General features: G+C 47.7%; 2 protein-coding genes across 3 annotated transcripts in view; both read right to left on the bottom strand.

The window, feature by feature from the left end:
* The window catches only part of MYBL2 (MYB proto-oncogene like 2), a 30,134-nt gene extending 25,373 nt beyond the window's left edge, over positions 1 to 4,761 (bottom strand). Inside the window, exons 1-2 of one of the 2 annotated variants that reach the window (XM_060120555.1) lie at positions 4,535 to 4,761; positions 349 to 442 (exon numbers count right to left, since the gene is read on the bottom strand). In XM_060120555.1, coding sequence (XP_059976538.1) covers positions 349 to 442; positions 4,535 to 4,554 — 114 coding nt within the window. In that variant the 5' untranslated portion in view covers positions 4,555 to 4,761. The remainder of the gene's footprint in view (positions 1 to 348; positions 443 to 4,534) is intronic. The other variant, XM_060120556.1, reaches the window with a different exon arrangement.
* Positions 4,762 to 16,163: 11,402 nt separating this feature from the next.
* The window catches only part of IFT52 (intraflagellar transport 52), a 34,050-nt gene continuing 25,655 nt past the window's right edge, over positions 16,164 to 24,558 (bottom strand). Inside the window, exons 11-14 of the mRNA XM_060120474.1 lie at positions 21,907 to 21,994; positions 20,817 to 20,925; positions 18,356 to 18,501; positions 16,164 to 16,425 (exon numbers count right to left, since the gene is read on the bottom strand). Of these exons, the coding sequence (XP_059976457.1) occupies positions 16,378 to 16,425; positions 18,356 to 18,501; positions 20,817 to 20,925; positions 21,907 to 21,994 (391 nt within the window). The 3' untranslated portion in view covers positions 16,164 to 16,377. The remainder of the gene's footprint in view (positions 16,426 to 18,355; positions 18,502 to 20,816; positions 20,926 to 21,906; positions 21,995 to 24,558) is intronic.

Raw genomic sequence — 24,558 nt, forward strand, 5'->3', positions numbered from 1 at the left:
TCCCCCTAAGGGTCCTCAATACTGAGAGTGCCCAGGAATGCTCTGAGAAGAATCATCAGGCAGAACCAGAGTGCCTATCTGCTTCTTTGTTTGTTTTTTGGCTGCACCACGCAGCTTGTGGGATCTTAGTTCCCCTGACCAGTGATTGAACCTGGGCCCCCAGCACTGGAAGCACCGAGTCCTAAAGCTGGACCGCTAGGGAATTCCCCCATCTGCTTCTTTCATCAGCTCCTCCTCTTCATCATACTGGTCGGGGCATCAGGCAGACACAACCCAGGCTCTGTTCCTGGTCCAGCCTCCCAGCTGCCATCACCTCCACCCCCGCAGTTGCCCCTCGGTGTCACTCACCTCCTCGTGGGTCCACTTGACCTTGCACTTGCTGTCTCGCTGCTCCGGCACATCTGAATCTGTGTCCTGGTAGTGCAGCTCATCCAGCTCCTCACTGCAGGGAAAGCAAGCCAAAGGTCAAGGACATGCGTCTCTCTACCTGCTGCTACATGATGGACGGACACTGTGGACTGTGGCCATGACCTCTAGGGAAAGGTTTTGGGGACGCAGGCTTTTACTGTAGTTAAAATGTAGGTACTTCCATTCTCCTCTTTTTAAAAACTTTTTAATGAAATGGGATTATGGGCTACTTTTTTCTTTACTCTCTCTTTTTCCAAAATTATTTATTTATTTATTTATTTTTGTCTGCATTGGGTCTTTGTTGCTGCACGCAGGCTTCATCTAGTTGCAGTGAACAGGGGCTACTCTTCGTTATGGTGCACAGGCTTTCTCATTGCGGTGACTTGTCTTTGTTGCAGAGCGTGGGCTCTAGGCGCACAGGCTCCAGTAGTTGTGGCGCACCGGCTTAGTTGCTCCGTGGCATGTGGGATCTTCGTGGACCAGGGCTCGAACCCGTGTCCCCTGCGTTGGCAGGCGGATTCTTTACCACTGCACCACCAGGGAAGTCCTCTTTACTCTTGCATTTTCAGTTAACACTCTAATGATTTCAAAAGCTACAAGAAAAAAGAAGTTAAGATTTCACCAAGGACTTCCCTGGTGGTGCAGTGGATAAGAATCCACCTGCCAATGCAGGGGACACGGGTTCGAGCCCTGGTCCAGGAAGATCCCACATGCCACGGAGCAACTAAGCCCATGTGCCACAACTACTGGAGCCTGTGCTCTAGAGCTGACAAGCCACAACTACTGAGCCTGCATGCCACAAATGTTTAAGGCTGTGCGCCTAGAGCCGGAGCTCCACAACAAGAGAAGCCACCGCAAGGAGAAGCCCGTGCACAGCAACAAAGAGTATCCGCCACTTGCCGCAAGTAGAGAAAGCCCGTGTGCAGCAATGAAGACCCATCACAGCCAAAAATAAATAAATAAATTTATAAAAGAGAAAAGATTTCACCAAGAATATTATATTCAACACCAGACACCTATTTCAAATTTTCTTTTAAATAACAAAACTTTTTCAACTTGCATGGGTATTTTAAGGATTAAAGCTGATGATGTATGTGGGCTTCCCTGGTGGTGCAGTGGCTGAGGATCCGCCTGCCAATGGAGAGGACACGGGTGTGAGCCCTGGTCCGGGAAGATCCCACATGCCACAGAGCAACTAAGCCCCCGCGCCACAACTACTGAGCCTGCGCTCTAGAGCCCACGAGCCACAACTACTGAGCCTGCGTGCTACAACTACTGAAGCCGGCGTGCCTAGAGCCCATGCTCCTCAACAAGAGAAGCCACCACAATGAGAAGGCCGCACAACACAACCAAGAGGAGCCCCTGCTCGTTGCAATTAGAGGAAGCCATATGCAGCAACAAAGACCCAACACAGCCAAAAAAAAAAGCTGATGATGTATGTAATCATCAAGCACCAGGATTTTAAGAAATATTGTTTGAGAAAACCGTTTAAAATACATTATCTCAGTAACTATGTCCATTTTTGCATACCCCTTCTCAATCCTTGCCTACACACAGGTCTAGTTTATGGAGCGAAAAATCAGAGTACAAGCAGCTTTGAATTCTGGATGCTTTTATTTTCTAACAGGTAATTTTCCAAGTTACTCCAAAATCTTCCTATTTATCAGGTTTAATAGTTACAAAAATGGAGATCATGCTATCCACCCCCAGGCATGTCCAGGGCTCAAAAGAGCACCCTCCCAACTCCATTAAGTCACCTCTGTCAGGGACATTCCGAAGTCAGGCATTTTTAAATGGGAAAAAAGCCTATACGTCTCCAAACAAGCAAGGCAAGCACAGGCCTCTCCAAAAGAGGAAGAGGACTTCCTTCTGTGGCCACGCTCCTTTCCCCTTCTCAGCATCTTCCTAATCACACCCACACTCCCCAGAGCACATTGGAAATCCTCCCGTCTCATAACATAAGCCCTTAGGCTGCAACTGCCTGTCTCCTTGACAACCTGGACAGAGGTCCGCTCCACCTCATATCTGTAGGGCCTTTGGGGGGTAGCAACAAAATGCCTTAAGAAATGTTTGCTCTGGGAATGGCTGGATATAGGAATGAATAAACATGCAAAACTGCTGCCTGTTAGTCGATAAGAAATGCTAATATAAGTAAACTTTTTAGAATTAGGAAAGGGACAGATGGATTCCTAAACCCAGCAATACACCAGTCATAGGAGGAGCTGGAATTCAGCCTTGTCTTGTCATTCCCAACCCTATTCATGGGGTCCTCCACTATCGCAAAGTAGGAGGCAAAAAAAGCTCTACAAGATGCTAATAACAGAAGGAAGCTGGCTTTAACATTAACTGCCCCCAGACTCCGTTTTGACAGAAACTACCTTTGGTTCTCCAGCACCCAGCTTCTGAGAGAAGCTCAGCAAATGTTCCTTCGAGGAAGAGACTGTTTCTGTGTGAACACTCTCTGGTGCTCGAAAATACTCTATTTAATGGGGAGAGCAGCTCAGACGGCTGGGAGAATTCTGTGAGGTAATATACTTCTATCACCAACACGACGATGACTGTCTACTTCACGTGCATTCTCATTATCCCCATTTAATAGATGTGAACATTGAGGCTCACAGGGGTTATGCCACCTGCCAATTCCACTAAGCCAGGCTCCAACCGGCACCTTCCAGTCCTCATCTCGTAATCCCAGCTGGAAAAGCAGAGGCTAAGTCAGTAGTGGCAACCACATGGAGGTCCAACACACCCTTTCTATGCCCTTTCATGTGCTGGGCCCTGCTCCAGATAGGGTGAGTCAGAAGCTGAGCAGGAAGTGGAACACTGGTGCCGAGGAGAGTTACAGCGAGTGGCCAGGAATCAAACTGAATGCTGTTCCAGGGTACAGAACTCATCCCTCACCTGGGGGGGGGGTCCTCCACTGAGCCCCAGGGGAGAAGTAGCAGAGGACCTGGGGGTTGTCTGGGGCCTTGGTTGTTGCCTGGAGTTAACACTTCCTGAACCAGAAATTCAGGGCCTGACAAGTGCCTGCCCAGAACAACCCTTGGGAATTGGAGCTGCCCTGAGAAATTGTCGCCTGAGGAAGACACACCCTGAGCCTTACCACGGCCCAGGGATCAGATGCTTCCTTGCTGAAAAGAATTCTAGGGAAAGCCAGCAACGATGGCTTCTCAGGTCTATATGCTGGGCCTGAGAAGGCAACCACCATCTGAAGTGGGGTTTGAAGTTATCTGGGCTGCATGAATCCAGGGAGGGAACAGGGCAGAATCCCATTGTTCTCCGTGACTCCCAGGCTGGTTGAAAAGCCCAGAGCTCAGGCACCGGGTGCACGGGTCTAAGACACGGACCTGGAGCCCACAGACCTGGTTCCTGGCTTGACTCTGCTACTCATTCTCTGGCGAGTTAAGTAAGATGGAGACCGCAGTTCCTGCCTCCACCCCAGGGGCTGCTGGTACAGAGCAGTCTCGATACACATCAGTCTCTCTTCCCCTCGCCTTCAACCTCAGCTGCCCCAAACCCCTCATGTGGAACAGGAAGACAGGTCTCCGAAACGAAAACAAGGTGGGGTCCGCAACCCAGGTGGTGGGGGACCAAAAAGTCACCCCCCGCCCCTGCATCCTTCCTAGGTCGGGGGAGGGAGCTTGGGGTTGTGTTTCCCCGAATGTTAAGAAATGCTCACCGGCAAATCTGAACCCCAAAAGGCTTGAACGACAAGAGTCTCCCCGGCTTTGGCCGCCCGCTCGCCGTGACTTGGAAAATCACTTTCCTTCTCCAGGGGTCGCCTCCCTCCCCGGTAAAGCCCCTTCCAGCTGACACCGCCGTCCCACCCCCACCCCGCAATTAGGCGGGAGACAAAATGACATCATGCAGGGCTTGGCCCGGGTCCCAGAAGACCCGCCCGCCCCAGCTCCGGGGCCCAGAGAGCCGAGCGAGGGGCCCCCGAGAGACCCCGGCTACGCGCGCACCCCCCGCGTCTCCCCGCGTCGGGCGACACAGGACACTGCGTTTCCTGAGGACCCCACCCCCGCCCGGCTCAGAAGGGCCACGGCGAGGGTGGGGGCAGAGGTCGGGGTTGGGGAGAGGTCGGGGAGGGGGGAGGGGTCCTTAGCTTCCCGGCTCCTCTCACCCGCGTGTCCGCCGAGACATCCCCCCGGCCCGGGCCGCGCCGCGCTCGCCCGCCCGCCGGCTGAGCCCGGAGCGGGAGCCGGGCCGGGGTCAGGGTGTGGGCTGCTTCGGCCGCTCCGGGCCCCGGGGCCGCGCTGCGAAGCGTCAGCGTGGCCGTAGGTCCCGCCGCTGCTCGCAGGGGCTGTGAGAGCCGCCGGCGCGCACAGAAGCACTTTTCTATCTCCCGCCAAGCGCGTCGGCGCCGCCCGGGCCTGGCGCGCGGGCGGGCTGGCGTGCGCGGGGCGGGGCCAGCGGGAGGGGCGTGCTTGGGGGGCGGGGCCGGAGAGCCGAAGAACACCGCACCTGCGCAGAGCCCTGAAGCCCCAGGGCAGGGAGAGGGCGTGGGTGTGGCTCAGAACCGGCAGCCAGGTGACTGAGGCCTGGCTCGAGCCAAGAGTGATCGGGGCGGCCCTGGAGGAAAGACTGAGGAAAGGGAGTGAGCCGCAAGGATGGGAGAGCCAGGCCGGGGAAACCACCTGTGCAACAGGGCCAGCTCTAGTCCAAGCCGCTCCTGCGTCCCTACAGCCCCACCCCAAAGCGGCCCCCTGACCCCCACCTAGACCGGGTCTGTGCGTTGAAACCATCTCCCTGCTTCCTTTCCAGCCTCGAATTCAATGGCTCCAGCTCCTGAGCTTGACTGCTGGCGGCCAAAAGCGAGCCTCCTAGAATGCAAAAGTGATCTTGACTCTTCAGAACTTAAAATCTAGGTCCTCTCCCTCAGGGTAAAGTACTCTGTAATCAGGTATTTATAGGATTCTGCCAGATCACCGCCCCACCCCGCAACCCCCCGCCCCCAGCCAAAGAAAACTCGCTAGCGTCCTGGCCTTTACTCGGGCCCAGTACACTTCCTACCCCTCCCACCCGACTAGTTCCTGTTTATCCTTAGAGTCCCTGGCCCACAACCTGCTTGTTGACTTGTGCGTCTCCCCATTTGAACTATGGGCTTGCTAAGGTCCAAGTGGCCCCTCAATTCACAGCAGTATCCCCAGGGCCCAGAATTCAACTGTTGCACTGAATTCAGTTTACTACATGCTTAAACTCCTAGAGGCTTAGCAAGGATTTTCCATTTTAAGTTGCCATTTACCAAGTACCTCCTGAGTGTCACCCCACATCCAAGACAGGGTGATGAAAGAGGGGTAACTGAATTATGAGACAGGAGCCTGGGGAGATGGGCTTAAACCTCAACCTCTTAGCCCCTACTTATGCCTCGGACCCCACTTCCAGAAACTTCTGGCCACCTGGGGACAGTCCAGCCCACTGCTGTAAACTTCACTTACCACAACAGAAGGAACACTGACATCTTATTATACTTGCTAGAAGCTTCCACATCAATTAATTCAGGGCTGCCCCCACCCACTTCCCTCATAAAGTAATTCATGTGGACATCCCCTTTTCATTGCTAGGGCATAATATTTAAGAGTGTAGGCTCTGAAGCCAGACTTCCTAGGGTTTGGTTCCCAGCTCCATCATTTACTAGTTATGTGATCATAGGCAAATCACTTCTCTGTGCCTCAGTTTTCTCATCTATAAAAATGAGATTTATCAAAGACTTAGATAGCTTTTACTATGTGCCAGCCACTGTTCTGTACGCTTTATACATTTTAATTCATTTAATCCTCATAGCAACCCTATGAGGTAGTATTAGTATTCTCTTCTTTGGGCAGATGGGGACACTGAGACACAGGCCTCCCCCCAGGTCACACTGCTAGTAAATGGCAAAGAAGGGATTTAAGCCTGGGTTGTCTAGTTCCAGAGTATATGCTATTAATCACTACACTGGTACCTACTTTGTGGGGTGGTTTTAGGATTAAATAAACATATATGTAAACCACTGAGAACAATCTCTGGTACATAATAAGCACTATATTACTTTTTGTTGTTATTATTATAACTCTTCAGCTGCTCTCATGCTTGTCCTTTGAGGTCTAGGAAGCTGCTCTGCACACAGCACACATTCTCACATGGATTATTAGTCCCATTTCAGGAGAGAGACAGGACCTGCTAGCTCAGGCAAGGTATTTGCCCAAGGCAAGAGACAGGGAGCAGCTGTCTCCAGTTGCTAGCCAGTTGACCAATACACTTATCGACTGAAAAAGAGTGCACAACCTAGAAGTTGAGAATTTTGTTTTCTTCAGCAGTACTACTGAGGACTTAAGCCTGGGATATAGCATCTCAGATAGCTGAGGGACTGTTCCGAAGAGGTGAGGGTGGAGCCAGGATCTATAGTAGTTTTTGCAATAACGAAACAAAAAAACCCCAAGTAGTCGGAACATCAAAAGATTACTGCTAATTAAAGAAAACCAGACATCTTAAGTTAATGAATTTAGCACTCTTCTATGTGTGGGAAGATGCAGAAGTCTGAGCTTATTGAAATTACTTGTTTGATACACACCTTAACTACCTAGGGCCAGTATCCTATTTTTCTCCATCCTGAATCCTCTCAGGGCGCACCATCAGGGGTGGCTGCAGTGGCTGCTGGCTTGATGGCCACAACATCCTTTGTTTACTGAAGTGGCAGGTGATGTTCTTTGTCCATATCAGAGTCTAAGAAGCCTGGAGTCTGCTGCGAGTCAGAGAGCAGGGACGTCACCCTGGCACCAGATGGAATCTGGTTATCTGCACAAGTGTGTCTTCTCCAGTTAACATCATGCCAACAGATACCCCTGGAGTGAAGACTCCAAGTGTCCTGGGTGCAGCCAGGAGTGGTCCCTGGGCTCAGGACTGATAACATACAGACTGCACTCTACCAGGAACCTTGTCCTGCACATGCCCACCTTGGACAGGGAGGCTTCAGTCATTTGGTCATTCCACAGTTTGCCCCACCCCAGGTTCCAGACCCAGGGCCTGCCCCCGTCTTGGGAAGGCAGCATCAAATCTATTAAATGCTCGGGATGCAGCAACAGCCTGGACACAAAACAAACACGGATTGATGACAAATAAATGATAAGTAGGATCACATGTCTCTCTGCCTGGCGTCTTCCCCTCTACTTACTGAGCACCTCCCTTTTCACCCTTGTCCTCCCACCACCTACTTCCTCTGCCCATAATTTTACTGCTCACTCAAGAGCAGACAGCCCCACATTCACATTTCAGCTTCAGATGTTGACCATAATGTTTGGCTCCAGGCAGGTACTCACAGAAGGGGTTTTACACATTTTTAATTGAATGAATGAAATGTTAAAGATAACATTTGGGCTGGAGAGTTGTTAGGAAGGCACAGAACTGGGGGAACTTGGAATGCTAGAGTTTCGACTGTGCCTTATAAGGACCATCAAAAGAGATTTTGAAACAAAGGAATGTTTTTCAGATACTTCTGCCCAAGGAATTCCCTGGCGGTCCAGTGGTTAAGACTCTGCACTCTCAATGCCGAGGGCTCAGGTTCAATCCCTGAAGGGAACTGAGATCCTATGAGACACACCATGCGGCTGGAAAAAAAGAAAAACGTTTTAAAAAAAAAGATAACGTCTGCTTCATCCCCAAGGGCATCAGTGTAGAGGACAGCGTCATGGCAGCAGGTAAGTGGCCGGAGGCATGAGAGGTCCAGGACTAGCAGTGGAAATGGGAAACTTTCAACAACAGGGTGGATCCCAATGCAGGGAAGCAATTCAATTAACTGATTCAAGAAATCAGACCTCAACAGAGAAATTTCCTCGCCCACTTCTCAAAAGATTGAGATTTTATGAATAACTATTTGCAAAGCACCTATATTTGAGTTCCAGCAAAGGACCTGCAAAATATTCACGTCAGAAAATAATAGCTGGATTTTACTGCGGAAGACACCATGGGCCAGGCACCATACCAAGAGCTTTGCCTTCATTTTCCATTTAATGCTCATCACTATGTGAGGCAGGTATCAATCAATAAGCTCCCCATTCTAAAGATAAGGAAACTGAGGTACACAGGTGTTAAGTTGCCATGATCACACAGCTAGTGGGCTGGTGGCTTGAAGCAAAGCACCCATACTTTGAAATGTAAATTGAGAGTACAGTTTGTGAAAATATGTCGAAATGATTGAGGCTGGGCTGCACCAGGAGCTAGTCATCAGGAGACAATCCAACATCCATACTCTCTAGAACCTCACCAGCTGATAGGAAAGACAGTGAGTAGACAGAAAATTAGATCTATCAGGGTGAAGATAAAAGCAGGGGCTGTGGGTATCAACCAAAGGGGTCACTGAAGGCTCTTCAAAGCTGGGTGATTTAGGAATTTGCAAGGTGGCCAGAGGGAAAAGCCAGTGCCTATCAAGGAGAGAAATATTAGGAAGTACTCAGACTGCCCAGAGTTGAAGTCACTTTTTCTTTTGATTTTTAAAAAAAATTTTATTGGAGTATAGTTTCTGCTGTACAGCAAAGTGAATTAGTTATGCATATATCCACTCTTTTTAGATTTCCTTCCCATTTAGGTCACCACAGAGCACTGAGTAGAGTTGAGTTGAAGTCATTTTTGATTCTTCTCTCCCATCATTTAATCTGACCCATCTGCAAATCCTATTGGCTCTACTACCCTCAAACTCTACCTTCAAAATATATCTGGTGGCAAAGCACACGAAAAGATGCTCAATACTATTTCATTTGGGAAATGCAAATTTAAAACCACAATGAGATTTACACACCTATTACAATCGCTGACTAAAAAGACTAATCACGTCAAATGTTGAAGATGGGGAGTAATCAGACTTCTCAAATACTGCTGGTGGAATGTAAAACTGTACAACCACTTTGGAAACAGCTTAGCAGTTTCTTAAAAACATATACACCTACCATATGACCCAGCCATATGGAGCCAAGAAAAATGAATGCACATGTTCACACAGAGCCTTTTTTTTTTTTTTTTTTTTTTCTTTTTGCGGTATGTGGGCCTCTCACTGTTGTGGCCTCTCCCGTTGCGGAGCACAGGCTCCGGATGCGCAGGCCCAGCGGCCATGGCTCACGGGCCCAGCCGCTCCGCGGCATATGGGATCCTCCCAGACCGGGGCACGAACCCGTATCCCCTGCATCGGCAGGCGGACTCTTAACCACTGCGCCACCAGGGAGGCCCCACACAGAGCCTTTTACATACTTTTATTTGTAATAGCCCCTAACTGGAAACACCCCAAATGTCCATCAACAGGTAAGTGGATAAACAAATTATAGATATAAAACAAATATATCCACTCTGACAATAAAAAGGAATTACTTATACAATGTGAATCTCAAAATAATTATGCTGAAAGAAGACAAAGAGTACACACTGTGTGATTCCATTTAAACACGACTCCAGAAATTGCAAACCAATCAACAGTGACAGAACCAATCTAAAGTGACAGTGGTTGTAGAGAAGGGATGACAAAGGGACACGAGGAAGTTCTGGGGGAGTGATGGATATGTTCCATTTGCCTGACTCTAGGGGTCCCTCTTCAATCACTGGGAGAAGTGTGGGGTCACTGACCACAAAACAGGGCAATCAACCCTGCGTGGGCTTGTCCAGACTCATGCCTGCCCCAGCTGTGTCCTCATTTATGCAATCGCAAAGGGTGAGTTTGGTCTCTTAGAAACCTCCTGGGAATTCCCTGGCGGTCCAGTGGTTAGGACTTCGCACTTCCACTTCACCGGGCACGGGTTCCATCCCTGGTCAATCGGGGAACTAATGCAAATCTCTTGCATTCCTGATGAGGGGGATGAGACTCCAAGAGAAGAGCCAGGATCCTGGACTGCTTTAATACACACACCACGTCCAGCCCACACCTCTGACTTCTTATCCTGGGCCTTCTGGGGCATCAGCTTTCACAAACATTTAGTTCTTCCTTTTGTAACATGGCCACTTGCAGTTCAGCAATCAAGCTGGAAGGAGTCGCGGATTAAGGAGTTAAGGCACAAATTCAGGGAGGGAACGAGCGACGGACACCAAGGTCTAGTCCAGAGGCGAGTGGAAACCACCTGCACGGCCCAGCCCGGCCAGGCCCCGAGGCCGCACTTGAAGGTAACATCACCCACCTCTGTGAAGATGGAGAGGGAAAATCAGGCCTTGGAGTCCACCTGGCAGTCTCTCGCCGCCCACAGTGACCAGGGACAAGAGACGTGACCTGTTTCGAGGGGTCCAACTAGTGAATAAAGGCCGAAGATCCCAAGCCCTCTGACCGCGGAGCCCGCGCCTCCGCCCAGAGCGGATCCACTTGCAAGCCCGCGCTCCGGCTCAGGCTCCGCGCGAGGCATCGCGGGAGTCGCACCGCCTGACGTCAGTATAGGGCGCGGGCTTGGGGTTAGGTTGGAGCCCGGCTGCTGGGCTGCGGAGCTCCCGCAGACTTTCTCCCGCGACGCGGTCTTGCCCGGTGACCCCGCCGGCCCCGCGCCCTCTGAGCCATACTCCCTGGGAGCCTGATCGTGAGAGGATGGGTGAAAGGCCCAGGGGAGGAGAGGGAGCAGGGCAGGTACGTCGCCGGCCTCTGACACTATGGCGGTCACGGCCCGGAGCCCGGTTGACCCCCTTCTACCTCGAGCCGTCCCTGACTCGCCGTGTGGCTCAGCAAGCCCTGCACAAGCCCCCGACACTGCAAGTTTCCTTCACGCTATTTGTCACCGTCAGCAACTCTTACGAGGTTAATTTCTCTCTCGCATTGTGAGCTGCAGGAGCGCAACCCTAGGATGAAACAATAGTGGGCTTCGTGTTAAAATTTGGTATAAGCAAGATTTATTACTCTTTTTAAAGTATATATTTCTTCCTGTCTCTTCAAGGCAGCGGAAGAAATTAATAACATTGGTTGCAGAAAGAGGAACTAAATGGCTAAAGAGGGTGAAATTCTCTTTCAACATCCTTCAGCGCCGTGCTTACGTATCACCTAACATTTTTTAAATTAAAAAAATTTAAATTTCCTTAAGGCATACGTAGCGCTCTAGGACCTTTTACAGGAGAGTTTGAAAACCTCTCATATATGATTTTATGAATAAGAAGTAACTTAGCAAAAGCCACACAATGGATCTATGATCTATCATAAGATAGTTCAAGTTTTCCTCCGTGCTCTTGGGGGAGGAGAGAGACCTTTTGTCACCCATACATCTCTCTCATTATGTTATCACCTCTTCGTTGTTTTTTTTTTTTAAGATTTATTTACTTATTATTTATTTTTGGCTGCATAGGGTCTTAGTTGTGGCACACCGGCTCTTCGTGGCGGCCCGCAGGCTTCTCTCTAGTTGGGAAGTGCGGGTTTTCTCTCTCTAGTTGTGGCACGCAGGCTCCAGAGAGCATGGGCTCTGTAGTTTGTGGCATGCGGGCTCTCTAGTTGAGGTGTGAGAGCTCAGTAGTTGTGGCCCGTGGGCTTAGTTGCCCTGCGGCATGTGGGATCTTAGTTCCCCAGGACAGGGCTCGAACTGGCGTCCCCTGCATTGCAAGGTGGATTCTCTACCACTGGGCCACCAGGGAAGTCCCTCCTCTTCGGGGTTTTTTTTTTTTTAATAAATAAATAAATATATTTATTTATTTATGGCTGTGTTGGGTCTTCATTGCTGAGCGCGGGCTTTCTCTAGTTGTGGCGAGTGGAGGCTTCTCATTGTCGTGGCTTCTCTTGTTGCAGAGCACGGGCTCTAGGCGCGCAGGCTTCAGTAGTTGTGGCACGTGGGCTCAGTAGTTGTGGTGCACGGGTTTAGTTGCTTCGCGACATGTGGGATCTTCCCGGGCCAGGGATTGAACCCGTGTCCCTTGCATTGGCAGGAGGATTCTTAACCACTGTGCCACCAGGGAAGCCCCCTCCTTTTCGTTTTGATAACAACATTTCTCTGATGAGAGATTTTTTGAGTTCAACAAAGTCTCCAACAATTTTTTTTTCCGCTGCTACCTGCTAGGACTGGTACTACCACTTTATTGTTTTGTGTGTATATGTGTGTGTGTTTTTTTAAAGAGTAAAGTTGAAACACCTGTTCGAGTCAGTTAACTTTTTCATCTCAAGTGGCTTATGTGCCAGAAAAAGTATGTGCACACAGGTGGACAGCATCTGGGATAAAGGGCTCATGTTTGAATTTAAAAACAGCCCTGCTCGTTATCTTAACCAATTGTTTAGACTTAACTTCACTAATAGTGGACCAATCTGACATTATACATAGCATCACCTATGAAATATTCTTGCCAAAAATGTTTAATTCAAAGCTAGCCTTTTATGTCTAACTTCCAGTATGCAGGAAATAAAGGAAATAAAGGGACAAGTTAATAGACATCAGATAAATCTAGAATGTGGGACACCTAATTTAGTCTCTTCAAAAAGTCAATGTCATTTAAAAAAAAAAAAAGGAAAGAAAAAGGAACAAAAGAAAGAGGTAGGGAGACTGTATTGGATTTAAAGAAACTAAAGAGACAAATCCAATATGTGAAACTTGACTGGCTCCTGGCTTGAAAAAACATCTATAAAACATTTTGGGGACAGTTGGGAGACATCTGAATAAATATTAAATATTAGATATGATAATGGTGTATTGTAGTTATACAATGATGTATATTAAGGGGTAAAGTATTATAATGTCTGAAATTTAATTTCAGATGTTCAGTAAGAAAAATTACATACACAACAAGTATATATGGCAATATGTTAACTTTTGAAAGTAGGTGGTGGGTACTGGTGTTTACTGTACTATTCTTACCACTTTTCTGTATGTTTCAAGTTTTTCGTAAGAAGTTGGGGAAAAACATACATCCTTGCCACAGGTCACCCACAGACGAAGGGGAAAAGGCAGCTGACGCATGGCAGGACAGGCCTTGCTTCCTCCGAGGAACCTTCTCGAGTCAGGAGTGTGGGGGGAGAAGCTCCAGGTTAGCAGGCAGGCAGTGCTCCTCTGGACCTAGGTTTCCCTAGTCCTCTGTGTCCCAGCTGGAAAGTGAAGTTGGATTAGATTCAGATCCAAAAAGTTGCTCTAAAATTGTAGGTATGGGACTTCTCTGGTGGCGCAGCGGTTAAGAATCCGCCTGCCAATGAAGCGGACACGGATTCTAGCCCTGGTCCGGGAAGATGCTACATGCTGCAGAGCAACTGAGCCTGCGAGCCACAACTACTGAGCCTGCGCACCACAACTACTGAAGCCCACGCACCTGGAGCCCGTGCTTTGCAACAAGAGAAACCACTGCAATGAGAAGCCCGCGCACCACAACAAAGAGCAGACCCCGCTCACCGCAACTAAAAGCCCACGCACAGCAATGAAGACCCAACGCAGCCAAAAATAAATAAGTAAATTTATAAAAAGATAAAAAATAAAATTGTAGGTATGAACACGTAGATACAAAGAACAGAGTAGTGGTTACCAGAGGGGAAGAGGCAGGGGGGAGGGCAAAATGGATAAAAGGGATCAACTGTGTGGTGACAGATGGAAACTAAATTTATGGTGGTGAGCACACTGTAGGAAATAGAGGAGTAGAAATGTAATGTACACATGAAACACAGAATGTTATACACCAATGTTACCTCAATAAAAAATAAAATAGTAGTTATCTATTGCTGCGTAACAGTTTACTCCAAATTAATGGCTTAAAACTGCCATTTTATTATGTTCATAGATTCTGTGGGTCAGGAATTCAGGAAGGTCAGAGCAGGGACAGCTTGTCTCTGCTCTATGATGTCTGGGAACTCAACTAGGACAACTCAGAAGACTAGGGGTGACTTCATGTTTGGAGTCCTCTTCATTCATGTGTTTAGCAGGTGATGCTCGTACAGGTTGGGACCTCTGGCTGTTGGCCAGACCATCTATACATGGCATATCCACGTAGCCTATCCAGGTGGCCACAGACTTGTATGGAGGCTCCAAGTGCCCCAAGTGAACCAGGCAGAAGCTGTATAGCCTTTTATGACCTAGCCTCAGAAGTCACAGTGTCAGTAACATAGTGCCAGATTGAGAGGGAGGGAACAGAGATCTCACCTCAATGGCAGGAGAACCAAAACCACAGTGTAAGAGAAGAGCACATGGGGGCTTCCCTGGTGGCGCAGTGGTTGACAGTCCGCCTGCCGATGCAGGGGACACGGGTTCGTGCCCCCGTCCGGGAAGATCCCACATGCCGCGGAGCGGCTGGGCCCATGAGCCATGGCCACTGAGCCTGCGCTCCGCAACGGGAGAGGCCACAACGGTGAGAGGCCCGCGTACCGCAAAAAAAAAAAAAGAGCACATGGGATGGGAGGTAATTGTTGAGCACATTTTTGGAATGTATTCCAAATACATTTCCATGACACTCCCTGCTGTTCCACAGCTGCTTGTTCTCAGCTGGCCCCTAGGTTCTGCCCTTTGAGCAAAGTGGGCTCCCCCATCCCTAACACTGTGTTCCAGCTTGGCTACTCTGAATAAGCCCTGCACTAGGGCTTCAGTGAGAGAGAATGGAAGCCTACAGAGCCTTAACATGAATAAATCATTTGAAATTCAGGATGTGACTTGAGCCTTTCTCCCCAAGGTTTTAAATTTCCAAAAATGTATAAAATAGATAACTAATGAGAACCTACTATGTAGCACAGGGAACTCTACTGAATGCTCTGTGGTGACCTAAATGGGAAGGAAATCTAAAAAAGAGGAGCTATATGTATATGTATAACTATTCACTTGGCTGTACAGCAGAAACTAACACAACACTGTAAAGCAACTATACTCCAATACAAATTTTTAAAAATGAACTTCCAAAAATGTTAATTCCTCGACAGACTATTTTCCTGGCTTCAATTATCAACTCCATGTGAACAACTCAGATCTTGAGACTGGACACCTTTCCTAAGCCTTAGTTAGGTATTTCTAACTATTTACTGGTTATTACCACTTGCACGAATTGCCATTGTCTCAACTGGGTCTTATGCTCTGAAACAGCTCACCCTTCAGAATCCCCGTCTTCCAAAAACTCCACCACAGTCCCAGGCAATCAGGCTCAAAATCTTGCCAACCTGACCTCTAACGCCCGGACCAAATCTATTTCAGAATGCCACCTTTCCTACAACAGCATCTTAAATCCGTGCTCTCATTACTTCCTCTTGGAGTTATACGACACTCCCCCTAAGGGCCTTCCTTCCAAAGTTCTATCTTTACAGAACCCACCAGCTAAGCTATTCCCATTGCACCATATCCCTTACACACTGGCAGTGGTTCTGCAATCTTCTATCTGGCTTTCAGGCTTTCCCCAAAGCTGGTTCCCAGTGTATCCAGTACATTTGCACAATGCACAAATGCTGTGCATTTCCACATCAACTGCTCCATTCAAGCAGGCACAGTCTCTCCCATTGTCCTTGGGACTGATGATCACATTTTGCCCTGCATTATAACCTAAAACGATGACAAAACTGAGTGGTTCAGGAGCTCAGAGGAGAGGGACAAAGTGTGGGTGAAGGCAACAGCCTCCAAATGGTTGTGCCTGTGTGCACCTGGGAGATGGAGTGAGTGAGCTATGTAAAGAAGATACCTATCAACTATTTTACCTTTTTCATTAGGTACAGTGGGGCAAACAGACTGTGGGTTAAGTTTGTTTTCTATCCTTTTGAGCTAGTCCAAAAGCTGTACAGCATTCATAAGCTTGAGAGTTATTTATGCTTCTGATAAAAGAGACTCAAATCTAGAACTGGAGTCAAAAGAAAAGACTTCAATGAAAGACTGATGCATAAATTATAAAAGTACAGATTCAAACAGATTTAATTTTAAAAATGGAACATACCTTACAGAAGTTAGAAATGTTATCCCTCTCTGGGCACTATAGAAGATGCACAGACCTTCCACAGCTATTAGAAGAAAGACTGTATAGACAATTTTGATAAAGAATTGAGGGACAATTCAAAAAGAGTTTATAAAGAGAATCAGGAGGCAGAAAATGCTTGAAGAGGCTTGGTCCTCAGAAATTGTTCTGGAATGCCGTTTCACTTGTATCAATATCATGTTCCTGGATGAGGGAATAAGACATAGAATTTTAGAATTTCAGTTCAAAACCTGAAATGTGAACTCTTTGTTGTTTTGGACTTTGATTAGAGATTCTAAATCATCATTAATTGGGACACATAGCTAATCTCTGGGCTTTAAGGCTAAATCCAGCCCGAGGATTAAGGTTTCATGACCAGGACAGGGCTTTGACCACAGCCCACCACCCACCATGATGAATGGGAAGCAGATACATTTGAAGGTACTGATGCAGACACCACACCAGACTTCTTACCTTGGCCTTAGGGGCCTGACCCTGCCTTGCCACCAAGGTAAGTACTGTTGGGAATCTACCTGGCCCCCATCCCACATTTCAGTGCTGAGCAAGTATACCAATACCTTGCCTCTGAGTTGCTTTCCTGGTACTGATCTCAGAGCACTCTAATTGCCCAGATGTTCCTGTCTCGCTCACTGCACGTAGCTCAGGCAGACAGCAACGACTGCATTCACCGCCACAGCCCTGACATCTAGCGCCAGGCCGGCACATACGAGGCGTATATTATAGTATGAGTACACAGCAGAGCCAGCCCCCGCCAGTGGTGGCTCGGATCCTGATCAGTCTTTCTGTTCAGCATCTAAAATCGTGTGTGTGTGTGTGTGTGTGTGTGTGTGTGTGTGTGTGTGTGTGTGTGTGTGTGTGTGTGTGTGTGTGTGTGTGTGTGTGTGTGTGTGTGTGTGTGTGTGTGTGTGTGTGTGTGTGTGTGTGTGTGTGTGTGTGTGTGTGTGTGTGTGTGTGTGTGAGAGAGAGAGAGAGAGTGAAAAATGGACTTTCTCTTCATACTGTTTTATAGTCCTTTCCCTGTATCATGAATGTCTTCCTAAGTCCTTAAACATCCTTCTAAACATTCTTAATCTTATGGATGCACCCTAGGTACTTGTTCCCTACTGATGAAAGTTTTTCTTCAATTAAAACAATGCTTCACTGAGCATCCTGACTGGTAAATCTACACACATTCAGGAATATATATATATATATTTTGGCCATGCCACATGGCATGCAGGATCTTAGTTCCCTGCCCAGGGATTGAATCTGTGCCCCCTGCAGTGGAAGTGTGGAGTCTTAACCACTGGACCACCAGGGAAATCCCAGGATTATATTATTAAGACAAATTCTAAGCATTAGAATTGCTGGGTCAAAGGTATACATATATATATTTAGGGCTTCTGAACGATATTATAAAAAGTATCTCCATAAAAATGGAACCAGCTTATTCTCTCATCAGTAGTATATAAATGAATGCCCATTTACCAACCTTGGTTGGACATTTAACTTTAGAAATCCTGTCCAGGGATACGCAAGATGAAGGCCAGGCATAATTTTTAAGTTCTTGGTCCTCAGCCCTGGGCATGATGATTTCTAACATAAGGCGCTGACCTCACGTCCTGCTGCTCCATCCTTGGTTCAGTTACCTCCAGCCACACAGGCATTACTGCTGTCCCTCAAACAAGCCAGGAAGAGCCCAGCCTTAGGGACTCTGCACAGGTCTTCTCTCTGCCTGGGACACTTGTCCCCCAGCTATCTCCATGGCCAACTCCCTCGACACCTTCAAGTCTTTGCTCCCATGTCAGCTTTGTAGTGTGGCCTCTCCTGACCACCCTATTTAACATCACCACATTCAGCACACTGATCCCTCTGACCCTGCTCTACTTTTTAATAGCGCTTATCATCTCCTAGCATCCTATGTGATTTACTTATATGTTTATTGTTTACTGTCTCCTCCAGCTAGATATACATCCCGTAAGTGCAGGGAACATCGTCTGTTTTGTTCACCTAGTAGATAGTGAAATGCCTGCAGAATGAATGAATGAATGGCCTGGAACATGAGAAGTCCAGTTTATGGATGATATCACCACTGGAAGGGCTCCCACTTGAGTGGGCCTTCTGGGTTCTGTACCTGGTTCAATTTCTTGAATTCCACCACTTGGAAGAAGATGTGCTCGAGGATATGTTTGGCACCTTGCTGGTCCTTTGGTAGTTTATTGGTGACTCCGAGGATGTCGCCACACTTCCTGATGTAGAATTCCAGGTCTTCTTCAGTACCTAAGCACAGTTGGGGCAGTCAGATTCACCCTTGACTCTGCCCTTCCCCAAGTACAGACTTACTGTGGTTTGGGTATCCCTGTCAGGTTCCTACATCTCTCAAGGTCACTCACCTCTCCCTTGGGTAATGTGACCAAAGGACTTAAAACAGTGACAAACTGTAGAGATCTCTGATGTGCGGTTTTTGTAAATCAGGACAAAAGTGTGACACTCCTAATTAGAATAAAGCTAGCCAGGTTCTGGCTCGCTATTACCAGATCTGGCATTCCTACATTACAAAGAACAGGAGCAACCAGCGGGGAATCAAATTACCATTCTCTGATTGCCACAAGGATCATTATGTGAAGGACATATGGGTATCTTATTTTATTTATAGTATTTATTTAAAAAAATTTTTTGGCCGCACCATGCAGCTTGCAGGATCTCAGTTCCCTGACCAGGGATCGAACCCATGCCCCCAGCAGTGGAAGCATGGAGTCTTAACCACTGTATTGCCAGGGAAGTCTCAGGGGTATTTTAAATAGCATTTACTATAGCAATATTATAGGAAAGGAAATAAAAGAAACAAAAAATTATCCATAATTCTCTGTGTAACTATCCCCAGCCCTGTATCAAGGATGGACAGCCATTACTGCCCTACTTACACTATACTGTAATTTCTTTTCTTCCCCTCTGATTTGCATTTTTAAAGTTATGATAGAAATGATCTCTCACTCTAGCTCTACCCCCACCAATACTTCCTAGGGTAATTACTGCCACGTATGCCTACATGTCTACATATGTGTAAAAAAACGGGATCAAACTATAATAGTTCTGTAAGTTGCCGTCATCATTTAACGATGTAACATGGACATTCCATGTCAAAGCTTATGCTCCACATCCTTCTTTTTTTTTTTTTTTTTGCGGTATGCGGGCCTCTCACTGATGCGGCCTCTCCTGCTGCGGAGCACAGGATCCGGACGCGCAGGCCCAGCGGGCATGGCTCACGGGCCCAGCCGCTCCGCAGCATGTGGGATCCTCCCGGACTGGGGCACGAACCCGTATCCCCTGCATCGGCAGGCAGACCAACCACCGCGCCACCAGGGAAGCCCCACATCCTTCTTTTAACAGATGTATAATATTCCACTTTGTCTCATATTTTTTTTAACCAATTCTCCTACTGATGGACTGTTAGACTGTTGTCTATTTTTTGAATGCTACAATTAATATCTCTGTATCTTTTCTGTTATGTATTTCTACTAGGATTTCTGCAGGATAAACCGCTAGAAACAGAAACGCAGGGTCAAAGGGTCTGATCCTTCACAGGTCTATTATTCCCACTGGACTAATTACTAGGTCTTGCTAATTTCTGATTGCCTAGCACCTACCAGAATGCCTGGCATGGAACAGAGATGCAGTAAAGGTGTCTGACATTGAACTATTTTCATTTTTGCACATTCCTTTCTGGTCTTCGAGCACATATAGTTGTTCACATAGTTGGGATCCTACTCTAAGTACAGTTTTATATCTTGTTTTCTTCATTTAGGAATCTCAGTGTCACCCCCTGGCCTTTGTAAACCTCTTTTATAATGACTGCATATTGTCCCACTGATTGAATGTGGTGCAATTTACTACCATTTCCCTGTGAGTGAACACTAAGGCTATTCCCAATTGTATTTTATTTTTTAATAAGTAATGTCGTAGTCATCTGTGTACCTTCATTTATCTCCCTAGGTTAGATTCCCAGGAGTGGGGTCACTGCCTCAATTTTCTGTCTCTTGAGTCCATGTGTGCAGGCCCACCTGCTGTGCTGGAGGAAGGGCATGTCAGGAGGAGCACGGGGCCGAGAGTCGGGAGCACCACTCACCCTGCAGCTGTGCGGCCCGGAGCCTCATTTCCTCACCCATGGGTCAGTGTGGGCACACTTGACTCTCTAGAATCCCTTCCAATTTGAAGTCTCTGTAATTCTCTTAGCCCTGACTGAATTTTTTTATTCAACGGCTCCTGTGATCAATGGCCTAGATTTGCTAAGAGGCAGCCGGAGTCAGAATTCATCCTGGGGTCACCCAACAGGTCAGAACTAAAGACACACAGGAATTAAAGCTGAGACCCTGGCCTCTGCCTGGCACCATGCTCTAGCTCACTGAGCTAACTGACCCCTAGGGAAACAAGCCACATCATTCACATGAAGTAAACAAAGACTGTGCTTTTATACTTCCATTCATATTCTGTTCTCCCTAAACAAACTCTTAAGCTTTCTTTCACGGCAAATCTCAGAAATTCACAATTTAATAAAACTCACAAAAGAAAACAAGCAAGAATTTGACCACACTCACACTTATTGGTAATCTGAGCAAGCCGGGCCTTCTCAGAGGAGAACGTCTCATCTAAGTCAAACAGCTCCAGCGGAGGGGGTGATAATTCCCTGAAACTAGGAGGGAAAACCTAAAAGGCAATAAGGTCTTTCATGAGAGAGCGCATCCAAAGCCATAACTGACGGTGATGAGACGACGAACCGCCCAGCGCCCATCACCTCCTTCCACCCTAACCCATGAGACCACAGCAAGACGGCGGCCCAGTGCAAGCAACCCAGCAGAACCAGCTCCAAGCACGCCGCCAAACTCGCCAAGCTGATGAACCAGCGCCCGTTAACTCATGCAAGGACACACGGCTTGGGGCTTCTCCGGCTTATTTGCATTTTGTGCAAATTTGTGTTGAACATTTGATTGCACGAGTCGTTTCTCATCTGATGATGAGTTCTTCAGGGACAGAAATTGGGGAAACAGATGTAGATCAATGTAGAAAGTGCTGAACTTATAGCCAGAATTCGCAGGTATGAAGCAGTGGTGTGCTGATAAATGTTGAGCTATGACTCAAATCAAGAGGCCTGACCTGTAGCATTTGTCATTTCCTGTTTTGTAAACACTTCCACTGTGGCCGATTTTCAGGTTACCAAGGTGAAGCCAACTGGCTCATAACATTCCAGAATGTGGTGGGATAAGACAATTCTGAAGGCAAGTGGAGCTCACGCTGGACTGGAATGTTGAAAAATAACCTAGAGACACATGACTGTCCCCTGGGCTCTTAGAACTGTGCTGTGAATCTGAGTGCCTGTTGCCTGGAGAGCTCAAAGCTTTCTAGCACAAAGCTCTTCCTCCTTTTCAGCCAGGTATTCTCATATATGCCCTTCAACGCCACAAGACAGGAAACGTTTAACAGCCAGAGAGGTCCACACCCATGATTCTTCGGTTGGGAACGACACCAAATGAAAGTCCCTGTAGGACACTAACAGGTTTGGTCTCTATGCGTGTTTCGAGCCAGAGAAACATGACCCCATGAGGAGGCCAGCCCCACACGAGGACAGCTGGTGAGGGAGAGGCAAACAGCGGGGCTCTGCGGCAGGATGCCCCCCACACACCCACTCACCGCTGGCTGAAGGGTTGGCAGCGGCGTCTCAAACTGAGGTTGGATGAGCTGGAGAGGTTCATGTTTCACGTTTAGCTGTTCGTGAGCCCTGAGTTAAGAAGAAGATAAAGAAGCAGGAATCAAGATGAGACGCTGATGCAGAGCACGTCTAACTGATCTCACGGTGCTAGTCTCCAACGATCAGGAGGCTCAGCACTTTGGCAAAAAAAATAAAAATCACACAAAATGTATTGTTACATGTAATGTAATGATCCTCTCAGGAATCTTCTCTACTGCAACAGACAGCGTGACTTTATTGAGAACTGAAAGGGAAAGTTCATTCAAGTTTCCTATCGGGCTTCTAAATAGGCTTTTCATTTTTACCCACTGGACACCGTGAATCTTGTAACTCACTGTGTTTCCTTACTTGTTTTCACCATCAAGAGACAGGAGTCAAATCTGAAGTCTGCTTCTGGCGACTGAACAGATCCACAGGATATGCACTTCTATGTGCTCATTCACTCCACAAACATCTACTGAACACCCATTGTGTACCAGGCAGTTTTATCTGCCAGGAGTACAGCAGCAGGGGAAAAAAGAGACCAAGGCAGGCCCTCGTGGGACTGACATTCTAGCGGAAGAGAGACACACAATAAACAAAAGCCAGGATGCCAGGGATTAATAAGCATTAGGAAGAAAAGCAAATCAGGAGAGAGGGACAGAGACAGGGAAGGGGCAGGGAGTGGGGCTTTGCCAGAGCAGCCCTGAGTGAGGGGAGGGGCAGGTCAGGCAGTCTCCCTCAGAGGCGTCCCAGGCAGAGGCCAGAGCAAGGAGAAGAGGGAAAGGGGAGCGAGACATTTTCACGGAACAGCAGGGCAGCCAGAGCAGCTGTGGTGGAGTGAGAACGGCACGAAGGAGTTAATGGAGTCAAGGGCTGACCTTCCCCCACGGTAGTTTTTTTATTGCCTCTTCCCCTTTGCCTCCGTTCTCCCAAACCTTAATTTGACCTTTTGCATCGGGGTATATAGATTGTACAAGCTCTGTGACCTCCTCTGGGAATGAGGCAAATTAAAATATACTCACCCACCCAACTTAAATTGTGTGCTCAGTTGTGGCCTTTCAAAATTCATCTAAGCAAGCAAATGCCAAGGGGTGTGGACAAAGCTCATGACCGTTTCTCTGTAGGGGTGCTTTCAGAAAGGAGACAGGTCTATGACCGCAGAAAGATGGCTAGCTGAGCTTATGCCGTCGCCACCTCCACTAGTCCCAGATGCTTGGGGAGCGTCTTTCCTAGCGATGAGCAGATGATCCCCACGGAGAGAAGAGAAATAACTTTACTTGAGCATCTACCACATGCCACGTGCTGTGCCTGACCCTGTGCGAGGCACTTATTTAATGTAATCCTCAAAACAGCCCTGGACAGTGGGTGTAATCTCTTACAGAAGAGGAAACTGAGGTATAGAGTTGAAGTAGCTCCCCAAGGTCATGTGCTTAGGAAGCAACAAAGGCAAGGTCAGAACTCAGACCTGCCTAATCCCTGCCAACCAGAAGCCCCGCGACTCAGTCTACCCAGATGGCAGAATTAGAGGCAGTTCTCAGCTAAAGGTCCTAGTACCCACAGACAAAGAGCCCTGATGCCAAGTCCTGGCCTTGGTCATTCTAGCCATGACATTCTGTTTTCTGTCCCTAGGTAGAGCTGACTGTGCTGAAGCCCTGTGTAAGTAATAAAATAAATTCCATTAAGTCTTCCCTTTCTCCACTCAGCTCACCACCTGCCCAAATCTTCCTCCTACTAGTAGCCAACATGTACTTGATGGGGGTGGGGAATGGGTGAAGAAGCTAATCTTAAAAGCAAGCAAAACCTAATTCAGAAAGATGATCAATATGGGAAAAGGGGAAGAATAAATGCCATTGCTATACACAAATCTGTGAAATGGGGCTGCTCTATATTCCAGAATACTCTGGCCTGACCTTTGGTGGTGCATTTTCACCGCCCATGTCTCACTCTCCATCCCACCATGAACTCTGAGGGCAGGGACGCCACACTGTTTGTCTCTACCTCACACCCCACAGGCATCAATAAAGACCGGCTGGACAAATGAAGTCACTTCAGAGCAATACCCTACAGTTGACATAAATATTTAATGACGAATGCAATTTTTACTCAAAAAGAGAAACTGCATTCAAAAGTTGTTACATGTGAATAAAAATACCTAAGAGCTCCATACAGAAACTGTAAACCAGTAACTCCTGCTCTTTGCTGTGGTATGAAAGACAAATACAATTAAAGGAGCCGTCCAAGCCTCTGAAACATCCACTACCTGACTCTGCCGACACTAAAACAGCAGACAGTTCCAATCAATCTCTCATTCAACACTGAAGAATGATCGTGATGGCCTGGTCCACCTGCATCAGGAGAGAAGCAAGTCAAAACGGCAGGAGCCGGTTGGACTGGAAGCAGCCAGCGGAGCAGCCTGACGGAACTTTTGTTATTCTAAGAAAAGCCCTGAGTTAGAAGGAGAACATCAGAGCTCAAAACCAAGCAAATGAAGAGCCATATGTGCAGCCAGGATTTACAACCTGGCTGTTACCTGCAGGCTGCAGGTGGTGAGGGGGTGACAGAGATGCCCTGGCAGCTCTGGGGGTGTCAGTGTTGTTCTCTTTTTTAGAGAC

Source organism: Mesoplodon densirostris, chromosome 16, assembly GCF_025265405.1.
Source record: "Mesoplodon densirostris isolate mMesDen1 chromosome 16, mMesDen1 primary haplotype, whole genome shotgun sequence".
Classification (NCBI taxonomy): Eukaryota; Metazoa; Chordata; class Mammalia; order Artiodactyla; family Ziphiidae; genus Mesoplodon; species Mesoplodon densirostris.